The 19,871-nt window shown below is 43.3% G+C and overlaps 1 protein-coding gene across 1 annotated transcript in view; it reads left to right on the top strand.

Annotated features, from left to right (window-relative positions):
* LOC117504779 (sodium/hydrogen exchanger 9B2-like) overlaps positions 1-18,366 on the top strand; it is a 34,287-nt gene extending 15,921 nt beyond the window's left edge. Inside the window, exons 8-17 of the mRNA XM_034164276.1 lie at positions 4,071-4,152; positions 5,705-5,798; positions 5,868-5,974; positions 6,232-6,381; positions 6,448-6,556; positions 6,622-6,758; positions 6,833-7,026; positions 7,703-7,781; positions 11,920-11,991; positions 18,196-18,366. Of these exons, the coding sequence (XP_034020167.1) occupies positions 4,071-4,152; positions 5,705-5,798; positions 5,868-5,974; positions 6,232-6,381; positions 6,448-6,556; positions 6,622-6,758; positions 6,833-7,026; positions 7,703-7,781; positions 11,920-11,991; positions 18,196-18,366 (1,195 nt within the window). The remainder of the gene's footprint in view (positions 1-4,070; positions 4,153-5,704; positions 5,799-5,867; positions 5,975-6,231; positions 6,382-6,447; positions 6,557-6,621; positions 6,759-6,832; positions 7,027-7,702; positions 7,782-11,919; positions 11,992-18,195) is intronic.
* The last annotated feature ends 1,505 nt before the right edge of the window (positions 18,367-19,871 follow it).

The raw sequence follows: 19,871 nt of genomic DNA, 5'->3' as shown, positions 1-19,871 counted from the left end.
AGTGTTTCTGTCGGCTCTTGCAGCAGTGAATCCCAGCAGGTGCACGTTAGCATCCGGCACGAGGTGGGTTAGCCATGTTAAGATGAACAAGCTGCTGTCTTGGTAAATCCTCTGGATTTTAAGTGTGGACAGGTCATCGATCTTGTTTGGCAGTGAGTTTCCATTTCCCATGATCACAGAGGGAATTGATGGCTTGTTGCGCCTTTGGTTGTCTGCTAGCCGAGCCTTTAGCTTAGCCCAGCCTTACAGCCCCGGGGTGTCCTCATCAACTCTGCTGGGATGGGGTGTGGTGTCCTGGCTCATCCCTTTGTTCTCAGAGCCAGTAGTTCCTCTCTTGAATAAGTAAAAAAGCTGGCTCCTGGTAGCCTAGAAAAGTTCAAAATATAAATGGGATATGTCTAAAGCACACAATGTTCTTGTGAGAAGAGCAGGGGGGACTTTGTGACTTCCTTGACCGAGCCTACAGCAATGTGACAAGTGCCTATTGTTATATGGCTGGGGGGGCCTGGCTGCCGGTTTGTTTCTGTTTTTTGGTTTTCCTCCCAGGTGGCGTGCGTTTGGGACTGAGTGGCTGTGTTGCTGAGGCTGTCAGGACCTCACCCTGATCACCTGCGACTCGTCAGGACTCACAGCTGAGGTGCATCTGGATGGATTGGAGCATGTTGGCATTTAAGACTGGAGTGCACAGTGTGTATTTGCCAGAGACTCGACCTTGTGACCAGACGGGTGAGATCGTCGTCTTGGGAGCCATCTCATCAGCAGCGGATGCTGAGAAACGTCCAGGTTTGATGCACGGTCTGTGAAAGAGGAGAGGGTGAGGTCTCACGCTCGTCAGCACACTTCCTGAGGTACGTTAGATTTTGTGACTAACAGTTATACAGTCAGTAAATGTGGTGTCCCTCACACCTTATTGTATTGAGCTGTATGTTAGTCATGTATCGGCTTCCACTGCAGTGGAGTTTTGTGAACTGGATGTTCCATGCCTGCAGGTTGGGAAGCTGATTAGTAATCAAGCCAGGAAGTGTTTGCTGTTTATGTACACCTTTGAGTGGTCTCTGTGTGTAGAGTGTGGACTCACATAATGGTTCCTTCTTTCACAGACTCGGTTGTTGCGGCCACCTGGGGGGTGTCGGCGGGGTCCTTGGGTCCGAAACAGCTTCTGGCTCCGGACCGTTAGCGCTGCTGGGAGCGCACCACGCCAGGCCGCACCTTTCTGTTATTACATTTTCACTGTTATGTATTAAATTCAGTTAGCCTTTGTACCGTGCTCTGCTTATTTCATACTGGGTCCTTCAAACGCTGGTCGGTTCTCCGAGCTGCGTCCGACACATAACACCTATAAGGCGACTCATGTCCATGTTCCTGTGTCCAGCCAACAGACAACTTCTCCAGTCAGTAAGCTCTTACACTTAGCAAGAATGAGCAGGAGTCAAGCAGAATCAGGTGGAATGGGTCATAAAGACAGTTTGAGCCACAGTCGGGAGGGACAGATGTTCTGACAGCTGTGTAATAATGCTGTTTGACGACTCAGAATGTGGGCGGATCCCGCCTCGACTGATTGGTGCAAATTCTGTGTGCATCAGCTTTCGAATGCAGTCCAAATGTAGTTGGAACACAGTATCACAAATGTGCCTCTAATGCCGTATGACTGCAGTTCAAATGCCACCTGAAGTCTAGGGGAGGGGTGTGGCAGAGCGAGTGCCGCAGTCCGCTATTTGTTGGAGACCTGCTGTGTCTCTGCTGAATGTTGAATGACATCCAGTGTATGAGCTGATGACACGTTAGCCAGAGTCACATCACTGTAGTTGTACCTGTGTTATTAAAGGTGTGGCAGTGATTGCCCCCCCCCACATGATGGACCCTCTGAACTGTGATTGGATTTGGTGTCATGTGTCCTGACATGCAGCAGTCTGTCCCACTGGCTGGATGATGCACATTATGCTGCTGGATGCAGCATCATATGGAATAATTATTTCTTAGTGGATCTGCTATTGGATCATGGCGGATGTCACCATCCCAATTTGATCCAGGTTCACATGGATGATATGACAGAGTGCACTGTGGCTGGTGGCTGGCGTGCAGTGGGAGGCGCGTTCCAAAGGTGATTGTTTACTTTAGTTACATTGTAAATGGTTGTTTCATCACTGCTTCTACAACCCCTGGCAAAAATGATGGAATCACCGGCCTCGGAGGATGTTCATTCAGTTGTTTAATTTTGTAGAAAAAAAGCAGATCACAGACATGACACAAAACTAAAGTCATTTCAAATGGCAACTTACTGGCTTTAAGAAACACTAAAAGAAATCAGGAAAAAAGATTGTGGAAGTCAGTAACGGTTACTTTTTTAGACCAAGCAGAGGGAAAAAATATGGACTCACTCAATTCTGAGGAATAAATGATGGAATCATGAAAAACAAAAGAACGCTCCAACACATCACTAGTATTTTGTTGCACCACCTCTGGCTTTTCTAACAGCTTGCAGTCTCTGAGGCATGGACTTAATGAATGACAAACAGTACTCTTCATCAATCTGGCTCCAACTTTCTCTGATTGCTGTTGCCAGATCAGCTTTGCAGGTTGGAGCCTTGTCATGGACCATTTTCTTCAACTTCCACCAAAGATTTTCAATTGGATTAAGATCTGGACTATTTGCAGGCCATGACATTGACCCTATGTGTCTTTTTGCAAGGAATGTTTTCACAGTTTTTGCTCTATGGCAAGATGCATTATCATCTTGAAAAATGATTTCATCATCCCCAAACATCCTTTCAATTGATGGGATAAGAAAAGTGTCCAAAATATCAACGTAAACTTGTGCATTTGTTGATGATGTAATGACAGCCATCTCCCCAGTGCCTTTACCTGACATGCAGCCCCATATCATCAATGACTGTGGAAATTTACATGTTCTATTCAGGCAGTCATCTTTATAAATCTCATTGGAACGGCACCAAACAAAAGTTCCAGCATCATCACCTTGCCCAATGCAGATCCGAGATTCATCACTGAATATGACTTTCATCCAGTCATCCACACTCCACGGTTGCTTTTCCTTAGCCCATTGTAACCTTGTTTTTTTTTCTGTTTAGGTGTTAATGATGGCTTTTGTTTAGCTTTTCTGTATGTAAATCCCATTTCCTTTAGGCGGTTTCTTACAGTTCGGTCACAGACGTTGACTCCAGTTTCCTCCCATTCGTTCCTCATTTGTTTTGTTGTACATTTTTCGATTTTTGAGACATATTGCTTTAAGTTTTCTGTCTTGACGCTTTGATGTCTTCCTTGGTCTACCAGTATGTTTGCCTTTAACAACCTTCCCATGTTGTTTGTATTTGGTCCAGAGTTTAGACACAGCTGACTGTGAACAACCAACATCTTTTGCAACATTGCGTGATGATTTACCCTCTTTTAAGAGTTTGATAATCCTCTCCTTTGTTTCAATTGACATCGCTCGTGTTGGAGCCATGATTCATGTCAGTCCACTTGGTGCAACAGCTCTCCAAGGTGTGTTCACTCCTTTTTAGATGCAGACTAACAAGCAGATCTGATTTGATGCAGGTGTTAGTTTTGGGGATGAAAATTTACAGGGTGATTCCATAATTTTTTCCTCAGAATTGAGTGAGTCCATATTTTTTCCCTCTGCTTGGTCTAAAAAAGTAGCCGTTACTGACTGCCACAATCTTTTTTTTTCTTGATTTCTTACAGTGTTTCTTAAAGCCAGAAAGTTTCCATTTGAAATGACTTTAGTTTTGTGTCATGTCTGTGATCTGATTTTTTTTCTACAGAATTAAACAACTGAATGAACATCCTCCGAGGCCGGTGATTCCATCATTATTGCCAGGGGTTGTATATGGAAATGTTGTCGGGAGAATGAACAGAGTAAGAATGTCAGTGTGTGGTGGAACACCTGGAAAGACTTGTAATCCTTAACCACACACACACACACACACAGTCATTGTATGTTGTGATCATGTGACAGAACTGAGGCTGTTGTGAGGAAAATAGAATAAATTGTGTTGGGTGGACTGTGAAGTGAAGGTGCCACTGAAATTTCTGTGTGTGTGTGCATGTAGGTTTGTTCTGGCTGCGGTGTCTCCGGCGGTTGTGGTTCCGTCCATGCTGCTTCTGCAGAAAGAAGGATACGGGGTGGAAAAGGTAAAGTGTCTGCAGAAGGTTGTGTAGAACCTTCATGTGCCATCAGGGGGCGCAGTGACATAGGCAGAGGCTGCAGTGGTGAGTGTGAAGAAAAACGTGGTGATGTCAGTGTAGTGACGTCAAAGTTAATGTGGGTAATAAGAATGAGAGTAAAAAATTAGTTGAATGACAAATACAACTGAAAACAAAGCAGCTGTGAAACAGCAGGTGTTTTGTGTGTGTGTGTGTGTGTGTGTGTGTGTGTGTGTGTGTGTGTGTGTGTGTGTGTGTGTGTGTGTGTGTGTGTGTGTGTGTGTGTGTGTGTGTGTGTGTGTGTGTGCGTGCAAATGGCAGTGGTTTTTGGACAGATTGTTGTTGTTTCTTCCCCAGAATCTTCAGTCATAGATGGTCCAAAGTGGACCATCTTGGAGTGGTTGTCATTCCTTGGTTTTAGTGTGATAGGAGCATGTATTCCCCGTGGTCCAGTCCTACCTGGGTTGCTGCAAAGAGTCATGCTTAAGGGGGCTGTTTAATGTTAGTTGCCTGTATTGTCATTTGGAATGTTTCTTTGTGGATATGCTGTTCTGTGCTGCAGTAGTAGAAGTTGTAGATGATTGATCCCACAGCAGTAGGTGGAGGTGTTGTGAGAACTCTGTGTCCTGACCATCTACAGTTGTGTTTATTGGGTGTGAAGTTATTGTGGAGATGTCTTGTCAGTGACGGCTGAAATCCTGAGTGGGGTTTGTTGATTAGAAGGAAAGCCTCAGTGTGGAAGGTGCTGGTAGCAGCTGTGTGTGCCAAAGTTATATCATGTCATAGATAAGAGTGATTCTGGGGGGGTAATAATATAGTTGTAGTTTTGATGTCTTCACTGTCAGTGGGAGCAAGAAGTTGTCCAAATTGTGATGTAGGAGAGAATATTGGTGGTAGTGGATACAGAGTGATACAACAGTATGAAGTGCTGTCAATAGGAATTACCAAGGACCAAAAGCAGAGCCCAGAGGTACTCCATTTGTCTCAGCTGAGTTGTAGATAGTGTAGCTTTAATCTAAGAGACTTTTGTGTGTGGGAGAACTGAATGTTGTAGTGAGGTGGTCAAAGTGATGCATTAATGTTCACTTCCAGCACTGATGTGGTCTTTGGGTCTGTGGCCATCATGAGATATTGATTGGTGACTGTGCTGTGGAGTCATGGGTCTTGAACACAGATTGTTGTGATTTGGAGGCAAACTTAGTGGATTCATGTGGACAGGGTGCTGTGTAGTTACTCAGTAATCCAGGATCAAGGTTCAGTGGATGTGCCTGAGGTGTCATTTGTGTGGTGTTGAGTGAAAGATGAATTCAACGGGTGGATCCTGCAGCAGAGAGTCTGTGATAGAGACAGTGGTGACGTGTTCTGAGTTGATGCCACTCTCTCTAATCAAGGCACTCTACTGCAGCAGATCATCAAGACAGGTTCTAGATTTAGCATGAGTAAATGTGGACAACCTGTCATGAGAGATCTCTCCAGAATCACAGCTGATCAAATGTGTGATGGGCTGGAGTCATAGTGTAGTTCCTGTGTTGTCCTGTAGGGGATCCCCACCCTGCTGATGGCTGCTGGGAGCTTTGATGACATTTTGGCCATAACTGGATTCTCCACCTGCCTGGGAATTGCCTTTGCTTCAGGTGTGCACATGTTGTGGCATGTCCACTGTGGTGTTGATGAGTGTTGTCTAAATGGACCTGTGTGTGCAGGTTCTACATGGATGAATATCCTGAAGGGCCTGCTGGAGGTGGTGGGCGGGATCATAGTTGGAGTGGTCCTGGGTGTGTTCCTGTGGTGTTTCCCCAGTGATGATCAGGTAAGTTCGTGTGTTTCTGTTATAGGTGTGCAGGTCTGAAGATGCTTAGTGGTTATATGTAGGACAGCAGATCAGATGTAGGTGTGTTAGCAGCGGGAAGACATGTCCAATAAAGGGTTGGGTTTAATTTGTGCACTGGACCAGCACTCAGGTGTTGTAGAGCAGGGTGGTTTGAGAGAACAAACATTTTCAGGTCATGTCTTCTGTGCAGTAGGAGTGCAAAAAGGGTCCACACTGTGATGTTTGTGTGTCCACAGGAGGATGTGGTGCTCAGGAGGACCCTGATGCTGTTGGGTATGTCTATCTTCTCGGTGTTCTTCAGTCATGTTGTGGGTTATGCTGGAGCTGGAGGTCTGTGTGTGCTGGTTCTGGCCTTTTTGGCAGGTGTGGGATGGAAGTCAGAGAAGGTGAGTCCATAGTGTAGCAGAAGTGCCCCCTGGTGTAGATGTTGTGTAATGGTTTTGTGTGTGTAGGTGCTGGTGGCAGCCATGGTGGGTCATTCATGGGATGTGTTCCAGCCTCTGCTGTTTGGTCTGATAGGGGCACAGATCACCATCCAAAGTCTGAGTCCCAACACTGTGGGTGAGTTCTGCTCTTTGATGTGTTGTTTCTCTGAGAGAACATTGTGTAATGTTTAGCCTCTGCAGGTCTGGGTGTGGCCTGTCTGCTTGTGGGTCTGCTGGTTCGGGTTATTATTACATTTGCACTGGTGCACTTTGGTGGTTTCACTGTGAGGGAGAAGCTCTTCATAGCTGTCGCCTGGCTGCCCAAAGCTACAGTGCAGGTGAGCAGGTGACACAGACCCACCCACTGTGGGACAGACACATCATGTCCTCATGTTATCTTTGGTGTGTGCAGGCTGCAATAGGGTCTAAGGCTCTGGACATGGCCAGAGAGGACAGGCAGGAGGAGCTGATGAGGTTTGGTCTGGATGTGCTGACCATAGCTGTGCTGGCTATCATCATCACAGCCCCTATTGGTGCACTGGGGATTGGTCTGGCAGGGCCACACCTCCTACAGCAGCAGATTAAGGGTGCAGGCAATGAACTGTGGTATTGGTCTGCTGGGGTTACCAGACAGCTCATGGTGTGTTTGTGTTACAGGTGTTCCTGCAGTGGACAGCCAGAGTAGGCTGTAAAAAGGGGGGGGGTCTCTTAACTCTTAACTCTTAACTCTTAACTCTTAACTCTTAACTCTTAACTCTTAACTCTTAACTCTTAACTCTTAACTCTTAACTCTTAACTCTTAACTCTTAACTCTTAACTCTTAACTCTTAACTCTTAACTCTTAACTCTTAACTCTTAACTCTTAACTCTTAACTCTTAACTCTTAACTCTTAACTCTTAACTCTTAACTCTTAACTCTTAACTCTTAACTCTTAACTCTTAACTCTTAACTCTTAACTCTTAACTCTTAACTCTTAACTCTTAACTCTTAACTCTTAACTCTTAACTCTTAACTCTTAACTCTTAACTCTTAACTCTTAACTCTTAACTCTTAACTCTTAACTCTTAACTCTTAACTCTTAACTCTTAACTCTTAACTCTTAACTCTTAACTCTTAACTCTTAACTCTTAACTCTTAACTCTTAACTCTTAACTCTTAACTCTTAACTCTTAACTCTTAACTCTTAACTCTTAACTCTTAACTCTTAACTCTTAACTCTTAACTCTTAACTCTTAACTCTTAACTCTTAACTCTTAACTCTTAACTCTTAACTCTTCCAAGGGTCCAAGAAGACATCCAGGCAAATGAGACCACATTTATTGTCAAAATAAATGATTATGTCAATGACATGACATCTTTTGTAAGAGTTGCTCATGAACAAAACCACAGCTCCAATATAAATGGATCTAGCTGGAAAACCTACACTGCCACTTCCCCCTAAACATCTTCACACCTGACATCTGATTATGTCCAGTACTGACATTACAACAACAGGAGACAGTATGATGCACTGACTGACCACAACTAATATCTACAAAACCAGACATCCATGGTCAGGACTGCAGACCTTGTGCCATGCTAATCTGGCTTCACCACCATCATACTGACATTGGATACAGAAGGTGCTTTGGACAGGCAAACATGTCAGTGGCATCACCTGGTGGAGTGACTGGTTGCTAGGACAGCCTGCACCCTCACAGCCCTTTCCACAACTACTTTCAGCTTTACAATGGGAATAATTGAAAAGCCTCCTCTTCACCATGAAGCTGGAAAACTTAACACTCAACATGCACTGTTTCTACAGCTTCCCAACATTGTCTTCTTGTACATACAAGGCTACACAACCTGCCTGAAATAAAACAATTTCACATGCAACACCTGGACAGTTTACAGGAACTGCAGCCAAAGTGATCCATTACTTTTGCTAACCATGATCCTGTCCTTACTTGGAGAACCAACATGTTCTGCCAGCTGACACCCTCTACTGCAGGGGTTCCTAATCTGATCCTCTAGAGTGCAGCAGCTAACAGTATTTCCAGCTACATTGTACAAATGGTGATAGAAGCACCAAAGTTGGCACAAATACTCCTTAAACATCAACTCTTGACAAAACTGACTGTTCACTGGAATCTTCTATAGGCAGCCAGTTTGGCCTCCATGGCAGATTTACACAGGGAACAGTTACTAAAAATAAAATACTACAATCATTTTGAAAACTACACATTTGCTGGATCATAAGGAGTCCAAAGAGGTACAATTTGGACTACGACTGCATGATCAGGAGTTCTGGGATAAAAACTATAATGGTGACAGGTCAGCTTCAGTTTGTACAGGAGTCAAAAGTTAAAGTTGCACCAATTTTGAGATAATTAATGAGGCCAATTATTAGTTCACTTAACAGGGTTTGACTAAGGAATAGTTTGGACCATGTATTCATGCTTACATGTGTCACATGTCATACAATCCAATAGACAGCCTTCTTTGACCTTGAATTTGGAAACCTAACATTCAACACAATTACATTTATTTATCCCATTACCTCAACCAAACTTTGACATCCATTTTTACCTGATTTGAAGGAGTTACGTTTTGACCCCATAACCGATTACACAGATGGTCCAAACTATAGCTTTTTAGAATCTTTATGATCACACAAATAATGTGGTGCAGTTTTCTATATGATTTGAGCATTTTTGACCCCTGTGGAATTCTTCCATTGACCTCTACCTGACCAGCTTTGGAACATTCATGTGGCCAGTCAGTTGGTTCAAAAGACTAATGTTTGAGTATTTGTACCATTGTTTCAGTTATCTGCTGCTATACCTGCATCATGTTCCATCTCTACCTGCTGTGCTCCAAGCAATCAGGTCATAACACACCTGCATGAGGTCACCAGCTTGGAGCACAGCAGGTACAGGGATCCTTGATGGCCACATTGACTACTCATGGACCTACTCACCAACACTTGTACTTTGAGCCAATCATGACAGTACACAACAAAACACCTCATTCCAGGGGACAGGTGTTCTTGCAGCCACCAACTCCTGTTGGAGTGGACAAGTGCTAACATCTGCCCCCTGGTGGCCCTTACTGGAGTCTGAACAACACTACTGACTTCACACCACAACCTCCATCACTGACAATAACTACAGACTCATCTAACTCTGTCACCTCAAGCCACACACCTGCTCAGCTTTACACCCCCCCAGTCAGACTCTACACCCTAAACCATCATACACACACACACATTACCAGAGTCCATATGCTGATCTGCTTCTCCACCTGAAAGAAACATAAAACACACAGCTGTCACTCTCACAGCCTCATGTGATATCACCTGCTCATTAACATCTAATCACACACACACACACTTTACCTGAAGTGTCTTCAGGCCCCAAATCACCACTTCAGCTTTGGCTCCACCTCCACACCTTTGTAGAAAGCCACCTGTTGAACAAACATGAAATAATTCACCACACAGCTCATGTGTTCACTCACCTGCACACACAGTTTGAAGTCTGTCACCTGTCTGACCCTCACCTGTGCTACCACCACCCGCTGTCTGTCTGCTGACACACACACACCAGCAGCCTTTAACCTGCTCCTGATCCCTCACACACCTGTGCTGCAGGTGCATCTCATCACCGTTACCAGGAGACACAGGGTCACGACCTCACCTCATTTGCCCATGTTCTCTGTAGCCCCACCCATCAGACACATATATATATTCAACCAGCTGGATTTACTTTGAAAACACTACTTCACACAAACTTTATTCTTTGAACACAACTTTAATTTACGGGGAGAGCAGAGTTCACACACACACACACACACACATTACCAGGGTCCATGCTGATCTGCTTCTCCACCTGAAACAAACATAAAACACACAGCCGTCACTCTCACAGCCTCATGTGATATCACCTGCTCATTAACATCTAATCACACACACTTTACCTGAAGTGTCTTCAGGCCCCAAATCACCACTTCAGCTTTAGCTCCACCTCCACACACACACCTTTGTAGAAAGCCACCTGTTGAACAAACAACATGAAATAATTCACCACACAGCTCACGTGTTCACTCACCTGCACACAGAGTTTGAAGTCTGTCACCTGTCTGACTCTCACCTGTGCCACCACCCACACTGTCTGTCTGCTGACACACACACACCAGCAGCCTTTAACCTGCTCCTGATCCCTCACACACACCTGTGCTGCAGGTGCATCTCATCACCTCATCACCGTTACCAGGAGACACAGGGTCACGACCTCACCTCATTTGCCCATGTTCTCTGTAGCCCCGCCCATCACACACACACACACACACACACACACACACACACACACACACACACACACACACACACACACACACACACACACACACACACAGCGAAGGACAACATCTGGGAATCTGACTTTGGAACCAGCTGGACACACAACAGGACACTCACAGGATTACAAAGACACACTGAGGTCAAAGGTCAGCCCGATATATACATCCAGATCGCTCTGATTGATTAATGACACATTCAGAAATTTACACTTGCTGATCAAACTGATCAAACAGGGTCATTAAACAATCACTAACACTTTCATTGATCCAACATCTTTCAGCAATCGTCTTCATTAGAAGAAGATATTTTCTTTTCATGTCCAATCACGAGGTCCAGACTCATGAACCAGAACACAATGTGATCTAATGTTGGAAAAAGATTCCCACAAATCAAGTCCACACGCGGGTGTCAGTCAGTCAGTCAGACAGACAGACACATGAAGACGTCACACCAACATCTTCATCTGCTCTGATCCCATCTTTTTCCAAACAACCACTTTTCCACATTTCTTTTATTCCATATCACCTTAATCCAGATTACATGATGATTCCTGAACCTCAGACCAGCCTGAGCATCCAATCACAAGCCTGGGAACAGCACACACCCCTGTCACTCTCACCTCCAACATCAAGACTCCACCCACAGCCATGTTTCTCAACACCGGCTCTTCTCCAGGGGGCGGAGCCACAACTCAAAGTGACAGACACATAAATGTCTGCATGTCCTCATGTTCGCTGTAAACATGTAACAAGCTGCTGGCACAGAGCACAACCTCAACACTATAGCTCCATCTACAGGCCACATGCCCCACTCCTATCACAATGTCAAACAGAACATGAGGGACACACAGTCCCACATTCCAGGACTCTGATCCCACCTGAGTCAGCACCTCCTTACTTTGTCCCACCTGAGCCTCCATACTCAATCAGCTGCTCTCAGATCACCTGCATAAATCACCCCAGCAGCCACACACCTGTTTGACAATTTGGACATCTTCAGATCTCCTGGTTTCCCACAGTCTGGATCAGGAGGTGTCCGTCCCATCAGCAGGTCTGTGTCTCTGGTATTTTTGTCCAGCAGCAGGGACACAAACATTATGTGATAGTCTGACTAACATTTGTGTCCTTTACTCACCTGTTCTTTGATCTTACCTGTACAGGTGCATCAGTGCGGCCACACCGCTGAAGACCTGATCCCTGTCCACAAGTCTCTCAATAAACCTCCTGCCTTGGTCTCACCTGTCTTCCATGTGTCTCTGTTACACAGATCTGATTCTGCTTTATCTTCTGACATCAGTCAGTACTTAAATAATCTGACTTTGTTTAGAACATATGGAACTGGATTCAGCCTGTTTGGCCTTTTAGAACACATTCAGATTTCACTTAAACCAGGCAGGATTTTACTGGGGGGGCACAACCACAGCCCACAGGAAGTCAATGACACACACATTATGTTTCATAAAAAGGCTTCCTGCCTGTGTTCAGGTCTCAGTGGCTGAATGTCGAGGGCCTGTTCCATAAACCAGGATTAACAAAGAATCCAGCATAACTTCATAAACCAGGATTAACAAATAAACCAGCATGACTTCATAAACCAGCATTAACAAATAATCCAGCATGACTTCATAAACCAACAAAGAATCCAGCATGACTTCATAAACCAGGATTAACAAAGAATCCAGCATGACTTCATAAACCAGGATTAACAAATAAACCATCATGACTTCATAAACCAGGATTAACAAAGAATCCAGCATGACTTCATAAACCAACAAAGAATCCAGCATGACTTCATAAACCAGGATTAACAAATAAACCAGCATGACTTCATAAACCAGGATTAACAAAGAATCCAGCATGACTTCATAAACCAACAAAGAATCCAGCATGACTTCATAAACCAGGATTAACAAATAAACCAGCATGACTTCATAACCCAGGATTAACAAAGAATCCAGCATGACTTCATAAACCAGGATTAACAAATAAACCAGCATTAACAAATAATCCAGCATGACTTCATAAACCAGGATTAACAAATAAACCAGCATGACTTCATAAACCAGGATTAACAAAGAATCCAGCATGACTTCATAAACCAGGATTAACAAATAAACCAGCATGACTTCATAAACCAACAAAGAATCCAGCATGACTTCATAAACCAACAAAGAATCCAGCATGACTTCATAAACCAGGATTTACAAATAAACCAGGATTAACAAAGAATCCAGCTTGACTTCATCAGTCTGCTGTACTTTCCAGTGGATAATGTATTTTCTAATACATTAGAAAATAGCATGACTTCATAAACCAGGATTAACAAATAAACCAGCATTAACAAATAATCCAGCATGACTTCATAAACCAGGATTAACAAAGAATCCAGCATGACTTCATAAACCAGGATTAACAAATAAACCAGCATTAACAAATAATCCAGCATGACTTCATAAACCAGGATTAACAAATAAACCATCATGACTTCATAAACCAGGATTAACAAAGAATCCAGCATGACTTCATAAACCAACAAAGAATCCAGCATGACTTCATAAACCAGGATTAACAAATAAACCAGCATGACTTCATAACCCAGGATTAACAAAGAATCCAGCATGACTTCATAAACCAGGATTAACAAATAAACCAGCATTAACAAATAATCCATCATGACTTCATAAACCAGGATTAACAAATAAACCATCATGACTTCATAAACCAGGATTAACAAAGAATCCAGCATGACTTCATAAACCAACAAAGAATCCAGCATGACTTCATAAACCAGGATTAACAAATAAACCAGCATGACTTCATAAACCAGGATTAACAAAGAATCCAGCATGACTTCATAAACCAGGATTAACAAAGAATCCAGCATGACTTCATAAACCAGGATTAACAAAGAATCCAGCATGACTTCATAAACCAACAAAGAATCCAGCATGACTTCATAAACCAGGATTTACAAATAAACCAGGATTAACAAAGAATCCAGCTTGACTTCATCAGTCTGCTGTACTTTCCAGTGGATAATGTATTTTCTAATACATTAGAAAATAGCATGACTTCATAAACCAGGATTAACAAATAAACCAGCATTAACAAATAATCCAGCATGACTTCATAAACCAGGATTAACAAAGAATCCAGCATGACTTCATAAACCAGGATTAACAAATAAACCAGCATTAACAAATAATCCAGCATGACTTCATAAACCAGGATTAACAAATAAACCATCATGACTTCATAAACCAGGATTAACAAAGAATCCAGCATGACTTCATAAACCAACAAAGAATCCAGCATGACTTCATAAACCAGGATTAACAAATAAACCAGCATGACTTCATAACCCAGGATTAACAAAGAATCCAGCATGACTTCATAAACCAGGATTAACAAATAAACCAGCATTAACAAATAATCCAGCATGACTTCATAAACCAGGATTAACAAATAAACCATCATGACTTCATAAACCAGGATTAACAAAGAATCCAGCATGACTTCATAAACCAGGATTAACAAATAAACCAGCATTAACAAATAATCCAGCATGACTTCATAAACCAGGATTAACAAATAAACCATCATGACTTCATAAACCAGGATTAACAAAGAATCCAGCATGACTTCATAAACCAACAAAGAATCCAGCATGACTTCATAAACCAGGATTAACAAATAAACCAGCATGACTTCATAAACCAGGATTAACAAAGAATCCAGCATGACTTCATAAACCAACAAAGAATCCAGCATGACTTCATAAACCAGGATTTACAAATAAACCAGGATTAACAAAGAATCCAGCTTGACTTCATCAGTCTGCTGTACTTTCCAGTGGATAATGTATTTTCTAATGGAAAATACAGCAGACTGACATAAGCCTGGTAGATTTGAGAATCCTGTTTTATGGAACAGGCTCTCATCTTACAGCAACTCCAAATACATCTAACCTGAGCAACAGATTGAATCTGGACTGTATTTGGGACAGGACACAAAAACATCAGGACAATGTGTCCATTTGTCCCTGATGTGTGCTGATCAGCTGCCTCTGTCCCACACACAGAAACCTCGTTAACACTTTAAGGTCTGATGGCTTCATGAACTGATTCATCACCTCCATCTTTAACGGCAGCATGCTCCACCCATGCGCTAACGAGCCGTCAGGCCACATCGTTAGCATGTCTCCTGTTTTTATGGTCACAGCCTATGACACTCCGTGTCCACAGCCGCCCGTCTGACCACCTCGTGTTCCAAACCAGCACGCCACAGTCACACGCTGCCTGCTACGTTCACCCCGTCTGACCTCAAGCCCACAGACAGAATGGCAACTGACACTCAATATGTTTATTGGAGGGGGGGTGCGGTATTAAAAAAAAACCTTAGTTCGAATGGAGCCAGGTATTAAAAAACCTGTTTAACGTCCTCATTTAGTTCTAATGGAGCCAGCCACAGGTTAGCTAACAGCTAACTTTACTAACACAAACCAAACTAAAACCATTAACTCAACTTTAGAACTATGACTGACATTTGAGTCAATCCAGGAGGGTTGGTTCCTGTTGGTACCTTAAACCAGCGTCGGCTCTAATTAACCACTAGAAGTCTGATGATCCCACACATCCCCATCATTAGAGACCGAGAAGATTTGAAGAAACAAAATCTGTCTGATATTTGCAGCAAAAAGAAAAACAAAAACAAAAAAAAAGCCCATGAAAGTTTGCCACATTTCTGATTGAGACTTAGTGATTAATTATAGTCAACCTCAAACCACTAAACAGGAGGGAAACTACAGGAAGTGACCTTTCAAATACTTCCTGTCCTGTGAATAAACTCTAATGTATGAACATCTGATCTTTGGTTGTAACTTCACAGAAACCTTCATCTTTCAAAGTCTGTTTTTAAAGCCCCAAAACACATGTAAGCCACATTTAACATTAGCTCCATCTTTTAACACCTAACATTTACCTTTTGGGCTCCACCATGCCAACTTCCCACCATGCCAACTTCCCACCATGCCAACTTCCCACTAGTCCTACTCGTAGCATTAAGTACAGCATGTGGTGAACAGCGGTTCTCTCAGATCTGTCCTGCATCACAAACACTACTGCAAAAAAACAACCTTTTATTGGATTCCATGTGATGTCAATCAGCTCTAGTTCCCAACAAACAGTTCACAGGAACTCTGTCCAGACACAGTTTACAGTCAAGTTTTTACAGACATCCACTGATTTGATTCACGGTACAGAGGTGGTCCTCTCATCTGTGTGCCTAACGTGGAACAACATGGCTTCTGGTAGGTCGGGTGCTACCCAGGTCAAAACTGGAACCATGTCAACACAGGACCTTGGGTTGAACCATCACACCTGTCACATCATTTCTACAAGTGAGGCCAACTAGTTAGAAGATGTGCACATAAAGATTTGAACTAAATCACAGTGAGTCCCTGTGCAGATATCAGACCACACTGACCCTAAACCTGCTCACCGCCACCGTTCTTACCCTCACGTACTAACCTTTGGCAGGAAGGTCACCACACATTGAACGTGTTGGGATCAATATATAACATTCATGCTTCTAAGGCTGACATGAAGAATATGGAAGTTTGGTTTTATATTTTGGCTACATGCTGCACTAAAAGTTAAGTGTTAAAAAAGCTGAACAGTTAGTTACTAAACCAAAGTTAATTACAGTGAATTACCATGACTGATTCTCACTTCAGCAGATTTCGACAACAGCACAGTTAGAGGTGATTAATGGTGAACGTCAACAGAATAACTGAATTAATTGATCTGGTTTGTGAGCTATTTGAAAATGTTACATTTATATGTGCACTTTACAATCTGTTTGGGGTTGTCACATAAACCATCAAATACTACAAACCATTTAATTCCATTTAGTTATTTTATATAGCACCAAATCACAACAGTCACCTCAAGACACTTCAGAAAAAATAAATTAATCAAAAAACAAAGTTAACTAAAAGATTACAAAAAGCACTGTTAAAAATAGGAAGCATAGAAACATATGAAAGGGAAAATAAGTGCGTCTTAAGTCTGGACTTGAAAGTCTCCACAGAATCTGTTTTATTGATGCAGGGAGATCATTCCACAGAACAGAGACACGATAAGAGAAAGCTCTGTGACCCACAGACTTCTTATTCACCTTAGGGACACAAAGTAGTCCTGCACCCTGAGAACGTAAAGCGCAGGGCCGGTACGTAAGGTTTAAATAGGTCAGCTAGGTAGGGAGGTGCCAGTCTGTGAACAATCACACAAGCCACAGATAATCCAGCAACCTAAAGTCTGCCATAACCTTCCCACAGCAGCAAATCCAACCAGCAACAAAGTCTCTGTTACTAACAGAACCTTAAAATCTGATCTCACTGGGACAGGAAGCCAGTGAAGAGACACCAAAATGGGTGTAATGTGGTCAAATTTTCTGCTTCCTGTCAAAAGTCTGGCTGCAGCATTTTGAACCAATTGGAGAGCCCTAATGCTGGACTGTGGTAAACCAGAAAATAGAACATTGCAGTAGTCCAATCTAGAAGAGACAAACACGTGGATCAGGGTCTCAGCATCAGCCATAGACAGGATGGGACGAATCTTCACTATATTTCACAGGTGGAAGAAAGCAGAAAGTCCTCGTAATACCTCTAATGTGTTAATAGGTTAGGACCCGTGTGCCCTGGGACCTGTGGACCAGTGGACCCTCCATGCTCACCTTCCACCAGAAGGCTATCTACGCTAACATCTGTTAGGGTGGTCCACTGTTGAATCCTGAAGACCTGCAGCCACAGAACATCTCTGTCACCCTGAAAAGTGACACAAACCATCTCCAGGAAATCTCCATTTTGGATTGTGACATAATGTTACAGACCGTCCACATTGTGGGACAAACATCCACGTGATGACAACCTGTCTGATGGAATGTTTCCAACTCAAACTCTCTCTGAAGGTCTGCTCTGGGTTTTTATTGAAATTTTACACCTACAAACTGCCGCTGTGGTTACACCACAAACACTGAGCAAAGATCCACCCACCGGGACACACAGACGGACACATAAGACTGTCAAAGACCATTTGGACCTACGACTCAGTCTTGCTGGAGACATCCAGTCTGTAAAACACAAACACTCATCAAAAGCATTTCTATATCAGGTACTTTAGCTCTGTTCCAGAAGAACACAATTCCAGTCAGTGGAACCACAGCTGGTCTCTGACATGTCCCAGTCTGTCCAACTGTCCTCATCTCTAGCAACTTCCAGTACAAAGGAACCATTTTAGGCTTTAACACTACTAGAAGTTCTCACGGGTCTCAGTCATCTTCACTGAGTTCCAACCCAGCAGGCAGGCTGTCTCAGGAGTCTCTATTCTGTCCCATCAACGTCTCCTCTGTCACATGCTGACCATGGACACCTACAGACCCACTTCAGCTCCATGCTAGATGTCTCCACAGTCACCAACTCTCTGATCTGTGATGTCACAAACAACCTCCACAGGGCCAGCCTACAGGTTGGACCACCACCCTCTGTCCAAGCAGCCTGGAGCTCAGCCAGGACTCTGGTGCCACCAACTGAGACAAAACACAGATAATCCAGCAACCTAAAGTCCATCACAACCTTCCCACAGCAACAACTCCAACTAGCAACAAAGTCTCACAAACACACCAACAACATGAACAAGGACACCACATCATCTCCATCATCACAGCTAAAGGTCACGTTTGGATCTAAGCCAAAACACCAACAACCGCAAAGGGACACAAGTCTAAAATAACACTTTCTGCCCAAAATATGACACTTTTAGACCAACTGATGGTTGTTACCAAGTAGGACTTATCATAACTTCTCAGACTTTAGTTATCAGGGTTTAGTTCTCATGTCACTGGACAACATGATGAAATTAAAGTTAGTTTGGACACCAACTTCTCACAAACCTTTGATGGATCCTGTGATCTTGGTTACTTCTTTCCTCCAATTTTTACCTCATTTGGTATAAACTAATAATCACTTTCTAACCTCAATAAAACAACTATCTGGTCTTTGAACTTTTGTGCAGTTTTGACTTAATACCTCGTACAAATAACACCTCGACAAATTTTGTCTGATGTCAGGAACAGCGTGGACCACTGGAACATTTATTACTTTCTGTCTCTGTCTTTGGAACACAGGCGAGCATGACGTCGTCTCCACGTTGAACTTCTCAGATCTTCATCCATCGTCAGGTTGTGGTCACACTCAGAACACCAACAAACATTTTAACCAAACAGCACCACGTGCTGCTCAGTGACACCAACATCTGGTCATGGGACCTCCTGTGCCCAAATTGCTCCGGGGCAGCACACAGCCGAAAACACCAACAGGTCATGATGGCCCACCAAGCTACACAGTGGTGGACACTGCTGGATTGTTGGAGTTGTTTGGTCCCCATCACTGTCGTTACCCCAATGTAGTCTGTGGACAAACACTGACAGCACAAACCCAGAACCCAGGATAGAACTCCAACACGTGTCATTCAGGGACAAAAGGTCTTTAAAGTCAAACTTGAGACAAGTGATGGAGAAGATCTCCTGATGCTCCTGAACCAGCTGACATCACTGATCTTTAACCATGAAACCTGCAGGGACATTTATACAGAAATACTTTAGACTTCTTCAGGCATCACTTCATCACACACCTGATGTGGTTACCGTTAGCAACCGATACTGAAGTAAACAGCCGCGGTCACTTCGTGATTTACCTGATTCACAGACACACAAACTGCAGCTTCTGTGTTTGACAACATGAAGACGAAACACCAGATGACCTCCTGCTTCGTCCTCACGCACAAACCGCTGCCTCGTCCATCTCCGTGTCTTCACCGTCCACCTGATGAGGACGTTATTGGACCCTCATCCATAACAATGTCTTTACTGTGTCAAAATTAAACCCCCAGTCACAAAGACGTGGGACAGAATGGACAAACACACCAGTCAAACAAATATCCACTGAGGCCGTCTGTCTGAGGGACAACTGGTCACAGTGTCCACTTTGGACTTGCACACTTGTCCAGATCCTCCCTCAATCATTTCATGATATTTTACACTGTAGAGGGAGACA

The sequence above is a fragment of the Thalassophryne amazonica genome, chromosome 23, assembly GCF_902500255.1.
Source record: "Thalassophryne amazonica chromosome 23, fThaAma1.1, whole genome shotgun sequence".
NCBI classification, from domain to species: Eukaryota; Metazoa; Chordata; class Actinopteri; order Batrachoidiformes; family Batrachoididae; genus Thalassophryne; species Thalassophryne amazonica.
Note: the sequence above shows the minus strand (reverse complement) of the source record. Positions and strands in the feature narration are given on the sequence as shown.